Genomic DNA, 25,736 nt, shown 5'->3' with positions numbered 1-25,736 from the left:
GAGTCTTTACTCATGGCTCAAGAAGCTGAGCAAAAATAAGCGTATATGTGACACAATACGGTTGAAATACACACAATGTATAATAAGAATCAAGACTAGAGAACAAATATTACGAATACCAGAATCCTATGAGCAAAAGGTTAAAGTAAATGAACTTTTACTTTTTTAAAGTAAAGTTAACTTTTGTAAGAACTCAGTGGTAGAATTTCTAATTTTCTCCAATTCTTACTATATTATCACAACAAATGAGAGTAAACTCTGGCTGTGTAATTACTACTTGGTTTATTGTTCTCAGGGCTTTCTAAAACAGCATTGATAAAAAATATAGTAGCCACATGTGGTTATTTACATTTAAATTTATGTAATAAAATAAATTAAATTTCGTTTCTTAGTTGCAGCAACTGTACTTCAAGTGTTCATTCAATGACTACCTGTGGCTAATGGCTACACACTGGACAGCCCAGGCATGGAACATTCCATCATTGCAGACATTTCTGCTGGACAACACTGTTCTAGAGTAAGTCAGGATGTATAATGGAACGACCAGGCAGGAAATTCTAGTGGGCAAGAGATTGATTAAGGGAAGCTGCCAGTTCTTTGCAGTTCAACGTAGCAGGAAGAACAGTCATCACATAGATATTGTGATAATTAAATAATATATATGTGGAATTTATTTACAAAATATGACTCACTATAAAATATAGGTCAACATTATGTTTAAAAAGCTAAATAGCCAGTTTTATACCTCTTTACTTTCTACCACTTGATGCTTTCTGATCTCAATCCCGGCAAATAGATTCACAGTAAATGCCTAAAGCAATGTGCCATTTACTGAGAACAGCTTCACGTACTGGGCATTGTTTGAAGCACTTAACATGTATCACTTCATTTAACCTCTATACAACCTCATGAGTATGTATTATTATTATTTTCATTTCATTTTATAGGGATTGTAACCCCTCTGAGGCTCACACAGGTCATATTGCCCAAGCAGGTACCAGACTCGGCATTTGAACTTGGCTGACTAAGTCTCGGTCCCCAGCCACACTTGTGTAAGGGCAGCACAGAAGAAGCCATTCGTCGACCCACTCGCCAGCCCATCCACACCTCCGTCACTAAAGGTTTATCATCGTCCAGTCCTCTCAAAGTTAATGCATGTAAGCTCATTCCATCAACAAGAATAATTTTTAACTAGACAAAATGATTTTATAAATGTTATATGTAAAAATAAGCAAGAAAAGCTAAGAAAATTCTGGGACAAAAAGAACCAATAGAAGTGGAGAGTGGCCCGTGGATATTAAATACATTACAAGCTTCCTTACTGAACCAGTGTGGTGACGAAGCATGAACAGCCAGATGGAACAGAACAGAAAGCCTAGTGAGTCTCAGACACACTGAGAATGTAGAGCATGATGACCGTGAGATTTAAGTTAGTGCCAGAAGAGAGGGTTACTCAGTAAATGAGGGTGGGTACAGCAAGGAAGCACCTAGAAAATAAAGCTGGTGTCTCATCCCACAACTTATACAAATGAACTTCAGACGGATCTAAGTTTTAAATAACAGACACATCGTGGAGCCGCTGGAACAGTCTGATTCAATCTAATCTATCCATATAGGGATTTTATAAAACATGCAATAATTGATACTGTTCACGTGTGTGTGTCCTGAAGTATTGAGAATTGCAGGATGGACGTCCAGTTCCATTCTCGTGCATGTGGCTGTCCAGTTTTCCCAACGCCATTTACTGAAGAGACTGTCTTCTCCCCGTTGTATAATCTTGGTTCCTTTGTTATAAATTAATCGACCATATATGGTCTCTCTGTTCTGTTGCATCGATTGATGTGTCTGTTTTTATGCTAAAACCACACTGCTTTGATTACTATAACTTTGTAATATAGTTTGAAATCAAGAAGCGTGATGCCTCCAGCTTTGTTCTTCTTTCTCAAGATTGTTTTGGCTATTCGGTTTTTTTTGTGGTTCCATACAAATTTTAGGATCATTTGTTCTATTTCTGTGAAAAGTGCTATTGGAATTTTGATAGGAATTGCACTGAATCTGCACATTGCTTTGGGTAATATGGACATTTTTTTATTGATTTTTAATAGTTTTTAACATTGTGAAATTTTGGGTTGTACATTTTTGCTTGTCCATCACCATATATATGTCTCCCTTCACCTCTTGTGCCCACCCCCACCCCCATTGCCCCCGGTAACCACAATACAGTTTTCTCTGTCCATGTGTTGGTTTATATTCCACATATGAGTGAGATCATACAGTGTTTGTCTTTCTCTGTCTGGCTTACTTCACTTAACATAATACCCTCCAGGCCCATCCATGTTGTTGCAAATGGGATGATTTTGTCTTTTTTATGGCTGAGTAGTATTCCATTGTATATATATACCACATCTTCTTGATCCAATCATCAGTTGAGGGGCACTTAGGTTGCTTCCACTTCTTGGCTATAGTGAATAATGCTGCAATGAACATAGGGGTGGATAAGCCTCTTTGTATTGTTGATTTCAGGTTCGTTGGATAGATTCCCAGTAGTGGGAGAGCTGAATCATAGGGCATCTCTATTTTTAATTCTTTGAGAAATCTCAATACCGTTTTCCATAGAGGCTGCACCAGTTTGCATTCCCACCAGCTGTGGATGAGGGTTCCTGTTTCTCCACATCCTCTCCAACACTTGTTGTTTTTTGTCTTGGTGATTATAGCCATTCTAACGGGCATGAGGTGATATCTTAGTGTTGTTTTGATTTGCATTTCTCTGATTAGTGATGTTGAACACCTTTTCATGTGCCTATTGGCCATCTGTATATCTTCTTTGGAGAAGTGTCTGTTCATTTCCTCTGCCCATTTTTTGATCGGGTTGTTTTTTGTTGTTCAGTTGTGTGAGTTCTTTATATATTATGGAGATCAACCCCTTGTCAGATGTATGTTTTGCAAATATTCTCTCCCAGCTGGTGGGTTGTCTGTTCATCTTGATTCTGGTTTCATTTGTCTTGTAAAAGCTCTTTAATCTGATAAAGTCCCACTTGTTCATTTTTTCTTTAGTTTCCCTAGTCTGGGTAGGCATGTCATCCGAAAAGATTCCTTTATGACCAAGGTCAAATAGTGTGTTGCCTATATTTTCTTCTATGAGTTTTATAGCTTCAGGTCTCACCTTCAGGTCTTTGATCCATTTTGAGTTAATTTTTGTGAATGGCGATAGCAGATGGTCCACTTTCATTCTTTTGCATGTGGCTGTGCAGTTTTCCCAAGACCATTTATTGAAGAGATTTTCCTTTCTTCATTGTATGTTCTTAGCTCCTTTGTTGAAAATTAGCTGTCCATATAGGTTTGGTTTTATTTCTGGACTTTCAATTCTGTTCCATTGATCTGTGTGTCTGTTTTTGTACCAGTACCATGCTGTTTTGATTACTATTGCTTTGTAGTATGTTTTGAAGTCAGGGATTGTGATGCCTCCTGCTTTGTTCTTTTTTCGTAGGATTGCTTTAGCTATTCGGGGTCTCTTGTTGCCCCATATGAATGTTAGTATTCTTTTTTCTGTTTCCCTGAAGAATGTCATTGGGATTCTGATTGGGATTGCATTGAATCTGTAGATTGCTTCAGGTAATATAGACATTTTACCTATGTTTATTCTTCCAATCCATGTGCATGGGATGTCTTTCCATTTCTTTATGTCATCATCGATTTCCTTCAATAATGTCTTGTAGTTTTCATTGTATAGGTCTTTCACCTCTTGGTAAGATTTATTCCTAGATATTTTATTCTTTTTGATGCAATTGTAAATGGTATTATCTTTTTGAGGTCTCTTTCTGTTAGTTTGTTATTAGCGTACAGAAATGCAATGATTTTTGTAGATTGATTTTGTACCCTGCGACTTTGCTGTAGTTGATGATTATTTCTAATAGTTTTCCAATGGATTCTTTAGGGTTTTCTATATAGAAAATCATGTCATCTGCAAATAGTGAGAGTTTCACTTCTTTGTTACCTATTTGGATTCCTTTTATTCCTTTTTCTTGCTTATTTGCTCTGGCCAAAACCTCCAGTACTATGTTGAATAGGAATGGTGAGAGTGGGCAGCCCTGCCTCGTTCCTGTTCTCAGAGGAATGGCTTTCAGTCTTTCCCCGTTGAGTATGATGTTGGCTGTGGGTTTGTCATAAGTAGCCTTTATTATGTTGAGGTACTTTCCTTCTATTCCCATTTTGTCGAGAGTTTTTATCATAAATGGATGTTGTATCTTGTCAAATGTCTTCTCTGCATCTATTGAGATGACCATGTGGTTTTTATTCTTTGTTTTGTTGATGTGGTGTATCAAGTTGATTGATTTGCGGATGTTGAACCATCCCTGCATCCCTGGTATAAATCCCACTTGATCATGGTGTATGATCTTTTTAATGTATTGCTGTATTCGGTTTGCCAATATTTGGTTGAGGATTTTTGCATCTATGTTTATCAGCAATATTGGCCTGTAATTTTCCTTCTTTGTATTGTCTTTGTCTGGCTTTGGTATCAGGGTGATGTTGGCCTCGTAAAATGATTTAGGAAGTGTTCCATCTTCCTCCATATTTTGGAATAGTTAGAGGAGGATGGGTATTAAATCTTCTTTGAATGTTTGGTAAAATTCACCAGAGAAGCCATCTGGTCCTGGACTTTTATTTTTTGGGAGGTTTTTGATTACTATTTTAATCTCTTTACTTGTGACTGGTCTATTCAGATTCTCCATTTCTTCTTGGTTCAGTTTTGGGAGGTTGTATGAGTCTAAGAATTTATCTATTTCTTTTAGATTGTCCAATTTGTTGGCATATAATTTCTCATAGTATTCTCTTATAATCCTCTGTATTTCCATGTTATCCGTTGTAATTTCTCCCCTTTCATTTCTAATTTTATTTACTTGAGCCTTTTCTCTTTTTTTCTTAGTAAGCCTGGCTAAGGGTTTGTCGATTTTGTCTGTCTTCTCAAAGAACCAACTCTTTGTTTCATTAATCCTTTCTACTGTTTTTTTGGTCTCAATTTCATTTATTTCTGCTCTGATTTTTATTATTTCTCTCCTTCTGCTGACTTTGGGCTTTGTTTGTTCTTCTTTTTCTAGTTCTGTTAGTTGTAATTTGAGGTTGCTTATTTGGGCTTTTTCTTGTTTGTTAAGGTGGGCTTGTATTGCTATGAGTTTCCCTCTCAGGACCGCTTTTGCTGCATCCCATATGGTTTGATATGGCATGTTATCATTTTCATTTGTTTCCAGATAGTTTTTGATTTCTCCTTTAATTTCATCAATGATCCATTGGTTGTTCAGTAGCATGTTGTTTAACCTCCACATTTTTTTCACTCTCCAATTTTTTTTTTTTTTGTGGTTGATTTCCAGTTTCATAGCATTATGGTCTGAAAAGATGCTTGTTATGATTTCAATCTTCTTAAATTTGTTGAGGCTTGCTTTGTTTCCCAACATATGGTCTATCCTTGAGAATGTTCCATGTGCTCTTGAGAAGAATGTGTAGTCAGCTGTTTTTGGATGGAGTGCTCTGTATATGTCTACTAGGTCCATCTCGTCCAGTTTTTCATTAAGTCTACTATTTCTTTATTGACTTTTTGTCTGGATGATCTATCCATTGATGTAAGTGGGGTATTAAGATCCCCTACTATTATTGTGTTGTTGTTAATGTCTCCTTTTAGGTTTGTTAATAGTTGCTTTATGTACCTTGGTGCTCCTATGTTGGGTGCATATATATTTATAAGTGATAAGTCTTCTTGGTGGAGTGTCCCTTTTATCATTATATATTTCCCTTCTTTGTCTCTCTTAACCTGTTTTATCTTGAAGTCTACTTTGTCTGATATGAGTATGGCAACACCTGCTTTCTTTTGTTTGCCATTAGCTTGGAGTATTGTCTTCCATCATTTCACTCTGAGCCTGTGCTTGTCTTTAGAGCTGAGATGTGTTTCCTGGAGGCAGCATATTGTTGGGTCTTGCTTTTTAATCCATCCTGCCACTCTGTATCTTTTGATTGGAGAGTTCAATCCATTTACCTTTATGGTAATTATTGATATATGAGGGCTTAATGTTGCTGTTTTGTCACTTATTTTCCGGTTCTTTTGCATTTCCTTTGTTTCTTGTCCCATTTGTTTCAGACTGCCAATTCACTTTGGTTGTTCTGTCTTACAACTCTTCTAGTTTTCTCTTTGTTTATCATATGTGATTTTGTTTTGATTATTTGTTTAGTGGTTACCTTGAGGTTTGTATAAAAAATCTTGTGTATGAGATAGTCCATTATCTGATGGACTCCTATTTCCTCATACTAAGTCAATTCAATCACTTTCCTCTTCCCCTTCTAAGTCGTTCTTGTTATACCTTATTCTATCTTTTGTTGTGGCTGTGTGTTTACAGTGATGAGGTTAAGTTTATTTTTGGTGAATTCCTTCCTTCAATCTTTGATTTTGGTATTTAAGTGGCTGCTAACCTATTCCAGTAAAGATATACTATTTTTCTGAGTTTGTCTACCTATTTTTCTCCTTGCTCCAAGCTTTGTATTCCCTTTCTCTTCTTTTTTCAGGCCTGAGGGCCTTCTTGAGTATTTCTTGTGGTGGGCGTCTCGTGGCCATGAAGCCCCTTAGCTTTTGTTTATCTGGGAAAGTTACTATTTCTCCATCATATTTGAAGGATATTTTTGCTGGATAGAGTATTCTTGGCTGAAAGTTTTTGTCTTTCAGTATTTGGAATATATCATTCCAGTCTCTCCTAGCCTGTAAAGTTTCTGTTGAGAAATCTGCTGAGAGCCTGATGGGAGTTCCTTTGTACGTTATTGTTTGTTTTTGTCTAGCTGCCCTTAATATTGTTTCTTTGTCATTGACTTTGGCCAGCCTTACCACTAGATGTCATGGAGTGGGCCTTTGCCTGTTGACATATTTAGGTGATCTGTTGGCTTAGCTTACTGGTATTTCCTGCTCCTTCCCCAGATTTGGGAAATTCTCAGCTATTATTTCCTTCAATAGACTCTCTGTTCCTCTTTCCCTCTCTTCTCCCTCAGGAATACCTATAATTCTTATGTTACATTTCCTAATAGAGTCAGATACTTCTCGGAGACTTTCTTCATTTCCTTTTAGTCTTAGTTCTCTCTCCTCTTCCATCTGGAGCATATCTGTATTCCTATCCTCTATAATGCTAATTCTTTCCTCCATATTGTCAGCTCTGTTCTTTAAAGCTTCCAGATTCTCCTTTATCTTTTCCATTGTGTTCTTCATCTCCATCAGCACTGATTGGTTTTTCTTTATGATTTCAATCTCTTTTGTGAAGAAACTCCTAATCTCATTGAATTGTTTGTCTGTGTTGTCTTGTATTTCATTGAGTTTTTTTATGATAGTTATTTTGAAATCTCTGTCATTTAGGTTATGGATTTCTGTGTCTTCAGGGTTGGTTTCTGGGTGTTTGTCATTTTCTTTCTGGTCTGGTGATTTCATGTACCTTTGCATTGTGGTTCCTGTATTGGCTTTGTTATTCCTTATCCTGGAAATATCTGGTTGCAATTTCCACCTGCCACCACTGTGTGGGGGCAAAGGGCTGTGTAATCTGAGCCCCCTGTGCTCTGCCCCGGCTGTTCGCTGTGATCTTCCGGTTGCTTGGTCTGGTCTGGTCAGCTGAGCTTCAGGGTCTGGCTTGCAGGGAGGGGGAGGCTCTCTCTTTTGCCCACTGGGTCCCTGGCGTGGGGGGCTTCTCGTTCACCCCTCATTACCCGCTCTCCTGGGGTGCTCAGATGTTGATGGTACTCCGTAGCAGTTCTGAGTCCTCTGTGTGGGAGTTTCCCACTGGCTGAGAGAGCCCAAAGAGCTACGGTTTCCCAAAAGAGGGCCGCCCCTCCCCCCTCTCTGGGAGCCGCGTGGACCAGGATCACTGATCTGATGGGGAGGGAGAGGAGTTCTCCATACCTCTCCTCACTTCCTTTGGGGGCCCAGCACGTTCCACTCTCAGATGTGCAGCAGCGTGGATCTTTCTGACCTTGCTTTTCACTGTCTAGGATTTCGTTGTTGGTCCATGACTGTTCCTTTTGTTGTATCTTATCAGGGGAAGAATTTACAGGAAAGCTCACTCCACCATGATGCTGATGTTGCTAATATGGACATTTTAACAATGTTAATTCTTCCAATTCATGAGCACAGAATATATTTCCATTTATGTGCATCTTCAATATTTTTAATCAATATCTTATAGTTTTCAGTGTACAGATCTTTTACCTCCGTTAAATTTATTCTTAGGTTTTTTATTCCATTGATACAATTGTAAATGAGATTGTTTTCTTAATTTCTCTTTCTGATGGTTTGTTATCAGTGTACAGAAATGCAATAGATTTCTGTATATTGATTTTGTAGCACTTGTTATAGATTTCATATGCTAAGCTTAATTTTCCTGCAAGAAATCCATGATGCCTGAACCTGGTCCCAACCTCCCCTGCACCTATAATTGCAGAATGAGAAATATTAATGGACAGTCCATAGAGAAATCTTCTCAAGCAATTGCCCAGCACTCAAGGGCTGCAGGTACTTCCTCCTAAGGTGCTATATTTTCTTACCTTTGTAAAAAGGAATAAACACTTCCACTTCTCAAGTACTACTGGCAAACCACAAAGAAAGATGTAGAAACTTTTTTAGGCTTCTCAGAATGATTCCTACCCACTGGCACCCATAGAGAGCAGGGAGAAGATTGAATCAAAGGGCCTAAAGAAAGAGGCATTTGCAGTTAATGCCCCACTCTGGCGGAGGAGGCAGTCCTGATGGCGGGGGGTAGCTTGGGTGGGGTAGAAGTTAGCTGAGGGGAGCAAACAGCTATTGGTTTTCTTTAAGCTTCACTGTTTCAATTAGAAGTATGTTATGGTAATATTATTCATATTGATCAGAAATTTGAGATGTTTTTTACTGTGTTTTGATTTTAGTTCTTTTCCTTTAAGACAATAGTTTCTAAGACCCAACTGGATAACTTTTCATTGTATCCTGATGGATTAAAATATTTATATAATTTCAGAAATATAAAAAGCAGGTGTGTTCTAATGGTCTTCATTGATTCATTAGCCAAAACACAAACTTTTCTCAAAATATCTAAATGAAAAATAATCATGAATTTATATGCAAAATTGCTTACAATACTTATCTTTTTTTTTTGAGGAGATATTTAGTGATACATAACAGAAACTTAAAAAGATATTTTATGGTTCTTGACTTTCATTTTCCTAGAAAATCCACTAACAAAATGTGGGTTTTTTGATTGGATGATAATATACATTTTTAAAAGAAAGTAGAATACATGAGAATGTATTTTTTTAAAATATGGAGACATTTTTAAAGGGATCTATGGTTTATGATTAATAACATGAATAATAACACTATTATGACAAATTATTAGGGAAAGACATGGAAATAAGCAGAACTGTGTCATGGAGACATAGACACACAGACAGGTGAGTCACACTGCATTACATACAAGCTTGTACATCTACATAATGTACAGATATTTGAAGTTTAAGTCATATGGATAATATCAAGGTTTTTTATTGGGACAAACTAAGTGCAGTAAACAAAGAGAAAGAAATTGGTTATGGGGAAACAGTCAGACAGAAAAATTCTAGTTTTTTCACAAAGCCAGCATTTCAGCAGTTCTCAATTACTCTGAACATTCACCACTGCGGACATTACACAGTGAGCTCTCTTTTAGAAAAACATGTACATATCATGGTACTTTATGTGCTATAGGTGTGTAGATAAAGGAAGACAAGTGTTCAGAAAAAATTCAGATTAATAGCACAAAATGTGATGTAAATATTAAAACACAGAGAAGGAAATGTGCTATCAAATTCTTGATTCACCTTGTTTTAATGAATATTCTCCAAGACAATATCAGTTATGCTCTAATATTAGAATATTAGTTTATAGGCTAATTCTGAAAATTTGAAAATAACTCTGTCTTCCCCCATGGTTAAGCTGTTGTTGTTACTTTGGTTAAATGTAATCACAGGAAATTTGCCATTTATATTATTTGTGAAAGTAATGCATAGATAAAAACAAGCGACTTTAGGCCACTTGGAAACTGATTTTATCCTTAATTTTGTTTATCTTCACTAGAAATCTTGATAAGATCTACAGCAACATTAAATACAAATTCTCAGTTAATTTCTTCTTCGTGCCCTGGAGTGGATTCTGACTCCTAGCACCCCTGTGGACAGCAGAGCTCAACCCTGCTGGGTCTTTCTGCGCCATCCTTTCCCCTTCCAGAGCTGTAACAGACAATGCTCCACTGTTATTCATAGGATTTTCATGGCCAATTTTTTGGGAAGTGGGTGGCCAGAGCCTTCATAGTCTGAGTCTGGAAGCTCCACTGAAACCTGTCCATCACGGGAGACCCTGCTGGTATTTGAAATCCCAGTGGCACAGCTTTTAGCATCACAGCAACAAGCAGATGCCACAGTATGACCACCAAAGGGTGGTGTGGTTCCCTGACTGGGAAACAAAGCCTGGGCTGCAGCGGTGAGAGTGGGGAACCCTAACCACTAGACCACCAGGGCTGGCTTTTGATTAAATAAAGAGGTAAAATGAGAGTCAGATATCAATGTCTGGACATGAGCTCTGCATTCAATTTTAGGTTCTCCATATCGAAAAAGGTAGAAAGTGGCACTAGAATAAGGAATATCAGCACGAGTTGAGTGTCTACTATGTAAAAGGCATGGTGCCAAGTGTTAGAACAATAGCATTTTAATTCCAAAAAGTCCTTCTTCAAATCTCCACCATTTTCAGTAAACAAACACTAAGAGAGTTAAAGAGATGCATCTCAGATCACACCTGGACAGGTCAAGAATTAGAATTAGGACCCTTGACACCTAGACCCCGCTCTCTAGTCAGGGTGGGATCAAGACCTCACAGTGTGAACAGCCCACCGTGCACGGGGTACTGTGCTCTTGGCCTTCCCAGTTCCTAATTCAGTCGTCTGATATTCTGCCTCTATCTACAGATATTTATCATGGCCACAGAATTGGTATTTTTGTAATTGATTTTGAACAAGCTAGTGCTGAGGACAGAGCCCTGAGTACACCCCCAGAACCCTCCAGTTAGACCGACACCATTCTCTTCTCAGCACACGTGAAGTGTCCATGTTCAACCAACAGTAATACACCCCCAGAACCCTCCAGTTAGACCGACACCATTCTCTTCTCAGCACACGTGAAGTGTCCATGTTCAACCAACAGTAATACAATTTGCAACTAGTTCAGTTTTCTTTACCTGATTTATAAAGATATCACAAGACTGCAAATGTTTTTTCTGATATCAGACAGACTTTGTCTATGACATTTCCACAATAGGCACTTTTAATAAACGACCTCGATGAATGAATTGAAGTTGATATAACTATTCTCATTGTTTTCATTTTCTATCTAGCCACCATTTCTTTTTCTTATAGATGAATTTAATAATTATAATCATTTAAATATTAGCTATGTTTTATGTCTAACTCACGTATCTACTAATTAGTAAGATTTATTTTCTTCCCATCTTGCTAACCACTGGCCTTCTAGCATTTATATTCTAGGTAGTTATCCCAAGACACCAACAGACTCACACAAATACTTTGGGATATATTTTGTTATTGCCAAGAATCTTAATATCATTTATAAGAGAAGGTCACTACCTTTTTTTTCACCCAAATTGCCAAGAAAGTAGTGTTAATTTATGAGAATACTATGTGAGAAAGATGGATGGCAAATCTTCTGTTTCCAAAATGAATGAGTTCAAGCTGTAGCCGTATGGATTTAGTTACAGACAAGCTCCTAGCTCGAATGAGCATTACAATGGCCTACGAGACAGGATCTATGCTTTCCTTACTTCTAGATAGTTAAGGAAACAGGATGATATTGGCAAGACTGAAAAAAAATAGAGAGCATATTTGATTTCTTTAACCCCAAATCTTAAATCTGAGATGTTAGCCCTCTGCTCATGTCCTCCTCACACTGCATTTGATTTTAATCCAGAAGAGCAGGAAGGCAGGCGGTTCATGAAGTTTTAGGTTCTGATCAGATCTATCATTCTGGAACAGGGTTTTTAAACTGAAAATGTATTTTAAATTAGCTTGTGAGTTGAGCACTAGAATTTAAAATCTGACTTTTCATATGCCAACATTTGGTATATTAAATAGAGAGGTAAGATTTCAAATTTTGTTTTATAATTGTTGTGACATACATGGTATTTCAGTCAAGGTTTAATAGGTAGCGAAAATCTGTGACTTACCTGCAAATAAGTAGAATAAACCAGACAAGGATCAGTTTCTTTTCCTAGACACTAAATTATTCTCACACTGGAATGTAAGCATTCATATAACAAGCTCAGAAAACAGAATAAATGTTAAAAAAGCATCCTCTTAAAAATTCATAAAAATATTTGAATTTAAATTTTCTGTTTGAATATTATAACAATGTACTGAATAGTACACATTTCCTGAAGCAGAGCTTTGGCAAGAATATTAACCAATTACCCCCCAAAAATAGAACTCAGTTACCAAGGCTTTGGGGATTAGTGATATTAATAGGTATTTTATATTTTATTACTATCTGAAGACACTCTACGTAAAGTGCAGGGATTCTTAAGTTAGCCACTTTATTACGTTAAAGAGACGTTATCATTTCAATATACATGTTTAAATAGACTTATGTTTAAAGTCAGTGAGTAGAAAATATACAGGATTTTCAAACCCAGAAAATTTATTATAATTTAAGGATACCTTTGGTTGTGTTATGAGGTATACAAAGTGCTTTGAAATTGTAAAATACATTACATAAGAAAGAGTTTATTAATGTGCTTGCTAACATTTTTTTGAAAGACTACTTCTATATATGTGACTCAAATGTTGGACGATCCTACAGATTGCCTCCTAGAGCTTAGTAAACTGCTTGGAGCCATAGAATTTTAGTACTGATTTTCAGGTTTTATGCTCTCATTTTAACGATGAGGAAATATTTCTAGAGGTATTAACTTATTTCTCAGGACTAATATGTAGTCTTTTTACCTGGTGCCAGCCAGAACCACAGGTATTATTTTCAGACTATGTATACACTTAGGCAGAACATGCAAAGATCGAGTGGAGTGATTAATCCTAAATTATCTGAAAGCTTCATGTTAGTTTAATTTCTAGACATGCTGGGTGCTGTGTAACTTCGAAACATAATTTATTTGTACTGGCTGTTCTTCAACGAATTTAACCTACAGAACTTGAAATTGAGCACAACTCCTAAAGATTGTGGGAGAAAGAGAATTGGAAGCAATGCTTCCCAATAGTTGCAAAGATCTCAGCAATCTGACTAGAATTTCTTAAGCTTTTATTTATTCTTGTCCATGTGTCTTTGGGGGCTCAATCAACATCCACTATTCTTTTATTACCAGGAGGCTGGTTCAAAGATGTTTATGGAGTTGTTTTTCCCAACAGTCGTGATGAATTTGCACTATTGTAACCAACACTGTCTTATTTCATCTCTCAGGTCCCACCTGTAGTACTAAAGATGTGTTCTCCAGGAGACAGCATATAATTAAATCGCCCATCAAGGGTCAGATTTATATCTGTGATCTAAGTAGTCATATTAATATATGAAAATACCATAATCATTAGAAATAACTGTATTCCAAACCATATCAGACAATATTTTAATTTTAGACAAAAGGAAAGAAATTAAAAGAAGACCTAAGTATATTTTGAAATTTTAAATTTTTGGACAAAATGAGTGTCACTTCTGAGATATTGATGGTCATTTCAATAAACGACCGTGAAAGAAATCCAAGCACAAGGTGATTTATTCTGAGAAGTCCATGGCATGAATGCCATTTTGTATTATTTCAAGCCAGAACACAATCTGAGAGAAAGACATACAGACTGTATCTTTTAAATGTCTTACTCTCTTGAAATATTGCAGAAGGGTCACACTCTCATTTGAATTGATAATTATACTTTGAAATTGTAGCATAGTAAAATCAAAAGGGAATATTTATGCCTTATTCTCATCAGTTATATATGGGCAAAAGCAAAAATATTCCCTTCTGCTTCTGTTCCTTCTGGGACTCAAGTCAAAAATAAAAAGGAATGCTCAGGGGACTGGCTTGGTGGCGTAGTGGTTAAGTTTCTGTGCTCCGTTTCAGCCACCCAGGGATCATGGGTTCGCATCCCGGTGCAGACCTACACACTGCTCATCAAGCCATGCTGTGGAGGCATCCCACATACAAAATATAGGAAGACTGGCACGGATGTTATCCCAGGGACAATTTTCCTTAAGCAAAAAGAGGAGGATTGGCAACAGATGTTAGCTCAGGGCCAATCTTCCTCACAAAAAATAAAGGAACACTCAAATTCAATTTTCACTTCTCGATAGAAAAACATTACATGTTTCTGAAGAAAAAATAACTACAAACTAAAACTACTGGATTTATTTTAATTTGTCTAGGAGGGAACAGGAAAAAAACTTTTAAAAATGCTAAACCAAGAAGAAATAAAAGACAAGAAACCAGTGGGTCCTGCAAAGACAGAAATTATTCTGTGATACATAGAACATCACGTCAGTTATTTAATGCGATGATGCCTAAAACACAGCTCTGAGAAGATATTCCCCAAAAGAGTATCTTGCAACATGAGCAAGATAGTAGAAAATGAGAGTTGAAATTACAAAAGAGAAAGAGAAACTGTTCATATAAAACGACGTTACTGAAGTTCTCTGAACTTTAGAATTTTTTTTAGGTGCTAAAGGCATAGTTTGGTTGTTTGTGTGCTTTATTTTAAGGTAAGTTTTTCTGAATGGGAAATAAAATGAAATTATATATATTATAGGCTGAAATAAGTAAATTGATGTGAAAAAGGTCATGCTTACTTTCTGCTTTCAAATACTAGAGATCATGATAAAATGTTAACCAAACATGTCCTGTTTTACCATGATTTGCCAATAATAGAAAAAAAAATGTTAGTATTAAAATGAAATCAATTTTCTACATTAGATTTTTAAAATTTGGTTGATCTTTGTTAAGTGAGTGTTTGTAGATAAGTGGTTTTAAAATTGTTGAGTGTTTTTTAAGGGAAGTGCCCGCAGAGTTGGTAGTAGTTCTACATAAATAAGTGAACCATAAATGGAATGAATAACAATTGGCATAATCAGCATGACTCTCTTGTCCTTGGAAAAACCTCTCTGGTTTGCATTAGTTGCACATCCGCTGGAGAGAGGAAGATGGAATAGATGACTCTAAGATTCCTTTTTTTCTTTTTTTTTTTTTTTTGGTGAGGAAGATCAGCACTGAACTAACATCGGATGCCAATCCTCCTCTTTTTGCTGAGGAAGATTGGCCCTGGGCTAATATCCGTGCCCATCTTCCTCTACTTTATATGGGACACTGCCACAGCATGGCTTGACCAGTAGTGTCTCAGTCCGCACCCAGGATCTGAACCCATGAACCCCGGGCCACTGAAGTGGGGCGTGAGCACTTAACGGCTACCCCACCAGGCCAGCCCCTAAGATTCCTTTTAACTCCACAAATTTATTTAAAAAAACCTTAGTCATTGAGTCATATAATGGTAGTCAGAAGAAAATCTTAATGAAAAAAATAATCCTAGTAAAATGTCAACATAATAACTTTTAGAGGTCTTCTTTAATATGAATTGTTCAAAATAGGTCTTCTCATGTCACCCAACAAGTTGTAGAAGAATATTAATGCAGCTCTCTTCTCTGAATCGGACTTAAGGATGGCTGTGTAGAAACCAGACAGGGAGAGAGGAGGAGAAGGCGTGTGGATATTAGGACATTACAGGACCTATGAGAATGGGAGAGATTCCTGGGAAAGAGGGATAAAGGAAGTTTCTGGAAGGTTATAGAGTACATCAAAGGCATTCTGTTCAGTAGAGGACAGAGATACCTAGAGCTGCAGAAATACAGTCAACTGGGATTCCACTTACAGTGAAATTTTAGAATTTTCAGGTGGAGTAATTGAGAATATTCTGCAAAAGGTAATAAAAAGCCCTGCTGTGGGAAAGTGTCTGTCACAGGCTGGTACTGCACATGGACAGCGGCTTATGGAAGACAAAAGCAAGTAAAAGAAAAGATTGACGAAAGGAGAGAAAGAGGAGAAAAAAAATAGTGGTAAAGCATCAGATCCTGTTCTATTAAAATGCCATAACTGGTTTTTCCCTCTGCGCTGCGCTGTAGTCGACAGAAACGCGAGGTAATTCCGCGGACAGTACCTTCCTCTTCGCCTTTAGCTGCTCGTGGTACTTGTCACAGGTGTCTCCCGGGACCTCCCCACCCCACAGCGTGAGTCCCACCAGGGTGTACGTGACCCCCATGACGAGCAGCGGGAAGCAGTACACCAGCACGATGACGATGACATGGTACCTGCAAGAAATGAGAAGAGCATGTTGGCTCGTAATCTGGGGGACTTTGAATTTATTCCATTTTAAGTCATAACTGAAAATGCAAACATTACTTCCACATTTTCTCTAAGTCATCATTTCACAAATCCATCAAAATATGCTACTGTCACTGCAGTCGTCCGAATGCTCCCAGTCAATCTTTGTCAGTCTTTGCCTCACATCTGAAAACCACAGCTGAGCCGCAGTGCTCAGTGAAACCACACGTGTCCCCTGCCCAGAAGTTCAGGATGATGCCTGTCCTCTGCGTGTGGCTGTGGCGTGAACCCAATCAAGAGGGTCATCAGAGGAAAAGAGGTGGGACAGAATAAACCAACCAACCGACAGGCATGTTCTTCTTAAGGAAGACTCTTCTATGCATCCCTGTAACATCAGTCGTATTTGAAATAAATTGGTTTTCATCCAAATGGAAAAAAAATGTAGCTAGATACTCTGAGCCACATTGGACCCACAAGCTATTTGTCTGTGATTTAAAAAAATCAGGTAAAGATGTTTACAAGCATTTTTCCAAAGTCATAGCACATTTGGTTGCATTATTAATTTAGTAAATAACATACAAAAGTGTTAGTGACACCAAAGTCATGATACTATAAATTGTTAAACTAAATTCTAGGATTTCATGGCTTTCGATCAAATTATAAGGATGCAGTTAGGGAGGAACAGGACAGCAACCGATAATGCAACAGCCAGACTGGAATTTGTATAAGCTTCGTGCAGCTCCCGCTGTCTAAGGGAGGCTGGAAGGTAATTGAAGAGGTTGGTGTGCTAGTCTCCTCACACCTGTGTCTTTTATAAACCAAGTCTTAAGCCTCCTCACCTTCCTGGTTCCTGATCAAATGAGGAAGCGATTCAGTCCACAAAAAAATTAATTTTATTATTATAACTAATTTTATTTTGTTATCATCCAACTAAGATTTATTAATAAAGGATGGAATGCAGTTCTCAGTTTAATTACTTCTGCCTGCTTTTCCTTCAGTAAATACTTCCTAACATTTTTCTTTAAAAATCTGGACTCTGGGTAAGGCAGAGTTTGATAAAATGGCTGCTTTAAAAGATGACCATTATGTTTGCATCATTTTTTATTTTTAAAGGGAAAAATAGGTCACTAAATAAGATTTTCACTGAAATAAAATTTAAATGACCAGAATAAAAAACAAAATGCAAATAATTGCACAATTAGGATTTTTTTCTTTTGCTTTTCTTAGAGTGGGTCCAAAATATGAAATACCAAATTCTATCATATACGCAGCGTCCTATTTCCTTTCCAACATAGTGTTTAAGTTTTTTCAATGCTAAAACAACAGAACACGACCAAGAACCCACCAGGACTCCCCTCCCATCAGTCAGGCTTCCTCCAAGAGCCATCAGCACCTCGGGGCCTCTGGCCTCCCTCCTTGGTCATTTCTCATCAACAACAACCCGCTTCACTCTGTGCACTGCTTCCATCTCCAGGGGTCTCCTCACCTCCTCCAGGAAGCACTCCAGAGTGCCCCACAGAGAAGTCATCACATTTTCCCAGTTGGAAACCTGTGTGACTTATACAGACTTATCAACCACATCACACTGTCTTACAGCATTTTCACATCTCCTTCCCCAATAGCGTGAGCCCTTGAGGGAAATGTCTGTGTCTTATTTGCTTAGTTGTTGCTCCCAGCCTACAGTTCAGTGTTCAATACACTGAACTGAAAATCATGATGGAGAATGAACTCACGTGAAGTGTTGTTTGGGACCCTCTGGCCACTGCACGTAGCAGAGCGTGCGGCCAGGCATCACTTTGGTTTTGGAGTAAAGACACTGGGGGAAGGCGAGCAGAAACGCGAGAATCCAGATACCGCCTACGACGATCTTGGTGGCCTTGGCAGACAGTCGGGGTTTCAAGGGATCGATGATGGCCATATACCTGTATCAAAACAAACAAATCACCTTGTCAGCTCTCCATTTAGTGGGATTTAAAACGGAGTTTCAAAGGGCTTTCAATGGCCAGGGTTGTCTCTCTTCTGGTAAACGAGCTGACAGGATTTTGCTCATGTAGAGGCAGCACAGAAGAGAATCATGGCATAGTCTTAGAAATCAGGCAGACCGAGGTTCAGATCCTACTCTGCCACTTATCTAACCTTTTGAACCTCAGCTTCATTATTTTTAAAATAGAAATAAGAACACCCACCTTTTAGAGGTGAAGTCAAGATCAACAGAAACACCGTAAGTGAAAGGTGCTGATTATTCAGCGCCGTGCCTGGCCCATCATCAGAATTCATAAATGTCTGCTAAATGGAACTGCAAAGGTGTGTAACAAGTGCTTAAAAATACGAGTTCTGTACCCTAACACTTCCATTTTTAGAAGAAAATTCTAGAGAACTAATATGGATAATACCTACGTGATTGACAAAGATGAGGAACCCCTGTGAAGGATATTGTCAACATATCCATTTAACAGCAACAAGAGACAAGTTCAGGATTCAGATAAGTATGAATAAATCAAGTGTGATTAAGGCTTTGCCTTCCTGTTACCTCCAAAATTGAATTCATGCTGCATCATGAAAATCTTCTTAGTGTCTATGTTAACTGTGTGTAACATAGTTATTGCAGAAAGACATATTTGAGGCTCTAAAAAAATCACACTTACATATGATTTTTAGAATGCAACTTTTTGGGAAATTGGAAACTCTCTGAATATGGTAACAGATGTCAAGCTTTATTCACCTGGGAAAATAGTAACAATATGTCTGGGAGAATCAATTTCCAATTTTAAATTGGATAATATGGCTATTTGCCAAATTCTGGCGAATATTCAGAGTAGAAAATAACATAATTATATTTTTGCATTTCTATCAATAAAACATATTATTTAGATTGTTTTATTTTTACTGTTGGACATTTTGTACTTTTCAAATATATTCTGATTTATACAAAATTTTGAAAGGTAATGCCTTCATCAGAGAATGAGTATTACTTAAGGCAAAAACATTTTAACCTTCAGTATAAATATTTCAAAGTAAGGATAACTCATTAATTTGCTTACTGCTCTTTGCTTTTATAACTGTTAGGCAGAATTCAATTTTCAGTAGTTATATTGGAACTTATCTATGTGCTATCTGTAATATTAACTTTAGTCATAATTTACTTACAGGAAATATTCTTAATTTATTATGTATGACAGCTAATAGGTAAAAGTGAACGTTAGATATAAAAACATCATAAAAAACAATATTTTGGCTTAGGAAAATAAAGTAAATCATACAAAGAAAATGAAATGCACGTGTCTGAAGCTGAAAACAGTTTAAACTTCACCTGTCATGCTTATGTTGATGAAGATAATAATAGCAACACATTAAATTGTTAACCATGACCAGGCAACTTATTATATACATTATATATATTTAAGATCCGGAATAATCCAATCAATCAAATAATATTATTATCTCTATCTTATAGAAAAGAAAACTGATGCTTAAAGAAATTAAGTAAATTGATCAAAATGACCCAGATGGTAAGAGCTTGACTAAACCAGTTCTGCCCGTCTTCAGAGTCATATAGATACAGATTACGGCTTTGAATAGAACGATTCATGTAAGGGACTGTGGGAAAGGTAGACGCCTTCCAAAGAATCAGAAGTCGCATTTTGCCTCCGAACCCAAAAGTGTTTACGTGCAAAATTAAAGTCAAACATACAGAGGCTTTGAATGTAGTTCCCACTGCCGCTGTCATAACTTACAGAGCATTTCTCTCATTACATTGTTTTGTGGGTGTTTCCAGAGTCAACACAGCACTTATCACTAATTTTGTTGTACTGAACTGGACATCCTCAACTCTGTCATAATCTTTTGCTTTTTGGCTTGCCCTGGAAATTTATGACTGCAATTTGAGTGTTTAGACAGTTGATTTTCTGAGACTAAAAAGAGAAGTTGAGTGACATGAGCAGGGTTAGAGTGTGGTACAGCTACTGCAGCATGGATGACTCAAAATAAACTGAAAATTTCCTATTGATTTTTTTGGCCAATTAGTCTAATATTAGAGAAATTATTTCCTCACAGGTAGAATATTGTTTTACTTGAATTATATGGAAACAATCAATTTATGTTCTCAATAACACTTTAGTGAATGTAGAAATTTTGAAACCAAGCTGACATTTCTGCCATTTCTGGTCTGATTTATTATTCATTCATTCAGCCAAATATTTATTGAATGCCCTCTGTGGTGTTCCAGACACTGTAGTGATGCAACAGTGAGGAAAAATGGTCTTCGCGAGCTCACAGTACAGTGAAGTAGATAGATACTGATCAGATAAGCTCACCCATAAATGTCAAGTTACAAATACAAGTGTTACAAAGGCAAGGTATATGGCCATGTGAATGCATTTACTGGGAAAACATATTTAGATTGTGCATCAGTCTTCCTTAAGAAAACTTATTCTGGGTTGAAACTTGGCAGGGTGGCTGGGCAAGGTGGCAGAAGGTGAGGGCTACAAAGGAGATTTCTGGGGAACAAACACCATGTGAAAAGCTCCTGTGTTAACAGTAGGTTTCTATGGGTTGAATTTGTCCCTCTAAAAGAGATATGTTGAAGTCCTAACCCCCACTATCACAGAATGCATGTTTTTTGGAAATAGAGTCTTTATACAGATAATCAAGTTAAAATGAGGTTATTAGGGTGGGCCCTAATCCAATATGACTGGTATAAAAGAGAAATTTGGAAACAGAGAGAAACACTTGGGGAACTCAAGTGAAGACGGAGGACAGAGGGATGCATCTACAAGCCAAGGAACGTCAAAGACTGCCAGCAAGCCCCCAGGAGCCACAAAGAGGCAAGGAAGGATTTCCCGACAGGTTTCCAAGGGAACATGGCCCTGCCAACATTTATGATTTCCAGCTTCCAGAATGTGAGACAATAAATTTCTACTGTTTGAGGTCCCTCAGTTTGTGGTACTTTGTTACAGCAGCCCCAGGAAACCAATAGGAGGGGATAAGGATGGGAGAAGCATTGTGCACTTGGGTAATTAAAGACAACTTTAATTAACCGTAGAAAGTGAAGGGGCAGGGGTTTGAGGTGAAGTTGTAGGCAGGTTATAGATTTTGTTCTCTGGAAGGTGATTCAATCAGGGGAAGAGAGTAATCAGATTTTAGTCTGGAGAATGGACTGAAGGAGGGAGAAAATGGAAGAGGGAAATACCTGGCTGTTATTTTGGTTTGGATGAGAGATGATTGCTGCTTGGGACAGGGTGTAACCACTGGAGATTGAATTACGTTAACGGTTTGAGGAAAATAAAGAAATGTTGAAATATTGTAGAAAGGGAGAGCCACTTGGCCAAAGAAGTAGGTAGAATTGCCAGGCACTGCTGAAGACCAATTTGAACCTGGTAATTAGGAATTGATTGTGCATCAATATTTCTTATTCTGTGACTCTCCAGCAATAATAATTTGCTCCACAGTTGGCATGGAGAAATGGATCCTTAGGCTCATCCAAATAAACATCCTCTGGACCCTGAGGAGAAATTATACAATTCAAGGTATAATCCCACTCAAATGGTTGTCAGTACTCTATTCTTCCTTAAAAGAAATATGTATCTTCAATGTGATCACATTAGCTTTTCCTAGGATTTTGTCTGAACTTCTCACTACCATTCTTCCCTCACCAAACAGATTCCTGAACACGTTAGAGTCTCTTCAGTATGACTGCTCCATAAGAACAGCTAAGATTGGATTCTTCACTCTTCAAATTAGCATACCACCTAAACCAGTTTTAAAGTCACTTTTTATCATCTCTAATAGAGCTGAAATCCTCAGAAGCATCCATTGGAAGCTCCTATTTCTAATGCCATCTTTTATCAGTTTTCCTTTCCACTCTAATAAGACGAATTTCCTTCACCACCAACTTTTTCTGATATAACTGAAGAGGTCTTTTCTGTTTACTTTTGCAAAACGGAATTTTTTGACATAACTTCACTTACCCTCAATAAGTAAGCCTTTTCCATTTTGTAGTTATTCTTGGTATCTGGTATAAGTCTTCCTTTTGTCAGTATTTCTATTAAGCTCTGTCTCTTGGTCTTTATATGCTTCTACACACTTTAGAATTTTGATATGACGGCAGAGTGCCGTCTTCGGATGTTACTTGATTACGTCAACCATGTGCAGAATATCTGCCTGAAATGACATGGATTTTACTGTTTTCCAATTTGCTTCTGGCCACAGGAGACAGTGTTTTAATCTGCAGATCCCAAATATAAAATATTGTCTGGCTGTTGTTGTGCAAAATAAAGATTATTTGCAACAGCTGCTCATGACCCATAAAATATCAGCTTAGGGCCTTTCGTGCCCGAGAATTTTCTACTTTGACAAATCACTACAGAGAAATATAACCTTTCTTGAAATTGCATTTTTTTAGACAAATTTTATTTTGTGCTTTTTCATGAATGTTTTAAACAAATTTAAGAATGAGCTAATTAATTATAAATATTGTCCTAGTGAATTTTGAAGTGAACAAGTTTATTAAAATAAAGCTATACATACATACATTCATATATATGTACACATGTAATAGGAATTTTAAAATATTATCTAGCAAGAAACAAATCATTTGTTCATTTACTAGATTTTTTTATTTTATAAGTAAAATTTATACATTGGCATTGGAGGGAAATTATATTTGAAAAATAAAATTTCACAATAGTGAAAGTATTTGATTTTCATTGCATATGCTTTCAATTTAAATTTAGCAATTAGGTTTATCTATTTATTTATTTCCTGAATATCATGTTTATTTTCAACTATTCCCTGAATGCCAACTTGTTTCCAGGATTGTGTTGCATTCTTTGGTCAAACTGATAAACGAAGTAGATGTTGTTTCTACTCTTGTGGAGTTCAGAGTCTGATGCAGAAATAGTATACTATTCGAATCGTCATAAAATACATAAGAAATGATTACCTAAGTGTCGCTGGGACAACATTGCCTCTTGGATGTTTGGTTCGACCTTCCTTGGAGCTTAGTGTAATGGACTCTGTGAGTTCTGCTCCCTCCCCCATGATTTCTAAATATTTCCAACCTGACCTATTTGGTACCTTCTGTTTCCATTCTTGAATCTGTATAAAATATATTCATCTCACTCAGTGTGAACCTGGATGCAAAATTGTACTGTCATGATTTCCACAAAAAAAACACAATTATATAAAGCATTTCAGATTTCAAGATTTCATTGGATTTAGGAGTTTAGGGGAGGGGTAAACACAGGTCATTCTTCATCCTGATGGCTCCAAACTTGACTTTCTTCTCTTTGCTATACTTCCTTAGACTGCAGTTTTCTAAACCTACATGCACCATGGGCGACTCTGTCATCTACAGTCCCTGAGAAGCTCAGCCCTGTCCCCTATTCCCTCATTAGGCTAATCCATCTAGCCCAATCCTTTGGGAATTCTGCTGAATAAAATTGTCCCCATTGTGTAGACTGTGAAGTTACAAAGACATGAGCTAGTAATTATAAAGTATAAAATAGGGAATTTGACCTGGTCTGGCATAGATGTTGAAATGATGGTAGAGATGTTAGGCATGGTTTCCCCAATGAAGCAACATCACATTAGAAGGATAAATGGGAGTTAATAAGAGTGGAGGTGGGATTAGAAGAGAAAGTGGAACAGCAAGTCCTGAGGTTGGAGAAAGCACCTGATATCTGGGTGTCAACAAACTTTTGGGACCCCTCTCCCTGGTTTAACAGGCGAATCTTGAAAGCGAGCTGTATGGGCTTAAAGCAGTACAATAAAAATCCACGCTGTCCTATGAAGAAGCTGTGCAGGCCATTTTAAACCCACGTTAGAATGACCTGCAGCCCCTCTCCTCATGACGGAAGACGCCAGCTGGACAGATCCACAACAGGAAAGACAAAGGGTACCTCGCTCTCACATTTTCCAGCCTCATTTCTTAGAGATAATGACCCTGGTCCTTGCCTCCCTCCACACATAGATAACAGTGACATTACAAGCCTTGTTTGATGTATAACAAAAAGCTCTTGTTCCTGTTATCCTTGAAGTATATGAATATTAGATGTGTGAGCCCTTTCCTCCACGGACACTGCTTTGTTAAAAGGTGTATAAACCACACTCAGATCTGTAGACCTCGGAGCAGCTCCTCATAATACTCTGCTGGACTGTTTCCCAGGACTTGAGTTCCTCACATTGATTACTGAATAAACTCCATCGTTTAACCTTTAGACTCTTTATTTCAGTGGACACGAGGGGCTAACGAAGGCCAGTTTCTCTCCGGCACAGAGCAGAGGGGAAAGCAGAGGTGTCGGATGAAGCTGGAGACGGAGGTGTTAAGGTGACTTCACTGATAATACATTCAATACAAATTCAGATTTTCTTTTCCAACAACAAAAGCAATAATTCCTAACACCTGTTAAATCTTTACTATGACCAGACACTGTTCTAAGAGCCTTATGTATAATTCATTTAATCTTTAAATTCTAATTATTTATAGTAGTTATAAATGACTTTATCAAAATACTACCACATTAGTAAACATTACATGAAACAATTTCTCCTGAAAAATTTCAGACACAGATTTAGAAGTGATTTTCTATAGTGAAGTATATAACTTACTGCTAAACATTATTTCCTGCTACTTATACTGTCTCTGATGATAAATAATTTAAAAATCAGAACATAATAGATTATTTCATCCATGAGATATTATAAAATTCTAAATCAATTCTTTTTTTTGTGAGGAAGATTAGCCCTGAGCTGACATCTGTTACCAGTCCTCCTCTTTTTGCCGAGGAAGATTGGCCCTGGGCTAACATCCGTGCCCATCTTCCTCTACTTTATATGGGAGGCCAGGAAGTGGGCGAACTTAACTGCTAAGCCACCAGCCTGGCCCCCTAAATCAATTTTTTAAAGTCCAGTGTACTAAAATTTTATGTTATCTCTATATTGTCTCACAAAATTGATGGGAAAGTATGTTATATAACCACTTCTATATATCATTTCAAAAGTGCTGCTTTCACAAAGTCACTTTTATGTTATCAATCATATATTAAAACTTTAACTTGTTAAGAGCTTAATTCCCTATGAAAATACTTTTGAACTCTTAGCAGATTATTTTCATGGAAGCAATGCCTTCATCAAAATATATTTGAATGGGCCGGCCCCGTGGCTTAGCGGTGAAGTGCGCGCGCTCCGCTGCTGGCGGCCAGGGTTCAGATCCCGGGCGCGCACAGACACACCACTTCTGCGGCCTCAGCCGGCCATGCTGAGGCCGCGTCCCACATACAGCAACTAGAAGGATGTGCAGCTATGACATACAACTATCTACTGGGGCTTTGGGGGGAAAAAA

General features: G+C 37.5%; 1 protein-coding gene across 1 annotated transcript in view; it reads right to left on the bottom strand.

Moving 5' to 3' along the window:
• TACR3 (tachykinin receptor 3) overlaps nucleotides 1-25,736 on the bottom strand; it is an 81,488-nt gene that overhangs the window by 31,202 nt on the left and 24,550 nt on the right. The window contains exons 2-3 of the mRNA XM_014784499.2: nucleotides 18,130-18,318; nucleotides 16,233-16,383 (exon numbers count right to left, since the gene is read on the bottom strand). Coding sequence (XP_014639985.1) covers nucleotides 16,233-16,383; nucleotides 18,130-18,318 — 340 coding nt within the window. The remainder of the gene's footprint in view (nucleotides 1-16,232; nucleotides 16,384-18,129; nucleotides 18,319-25,736) is intronic.

Source organism: Ceratotherium simum, chromosome 12 (genome assembly GCF_057802395.1).
Source record: "Ceratotherium simum simum isolate JZ-2026a chromosome 12, ASM5780239v1, whole genome shotgun sequence".
In the NCBI taxonomy this organism is placed as follows: domain Eukaryota; kingdom Metazoa; phylum Chordata; class Mammalia; order Perissodactyla; family Rhinocerotidae; genus Ceratotherium; species Ceratotherium simum.
This window is presented reverse-complemented; position numbering and strand designations above follow the sequence as displayed.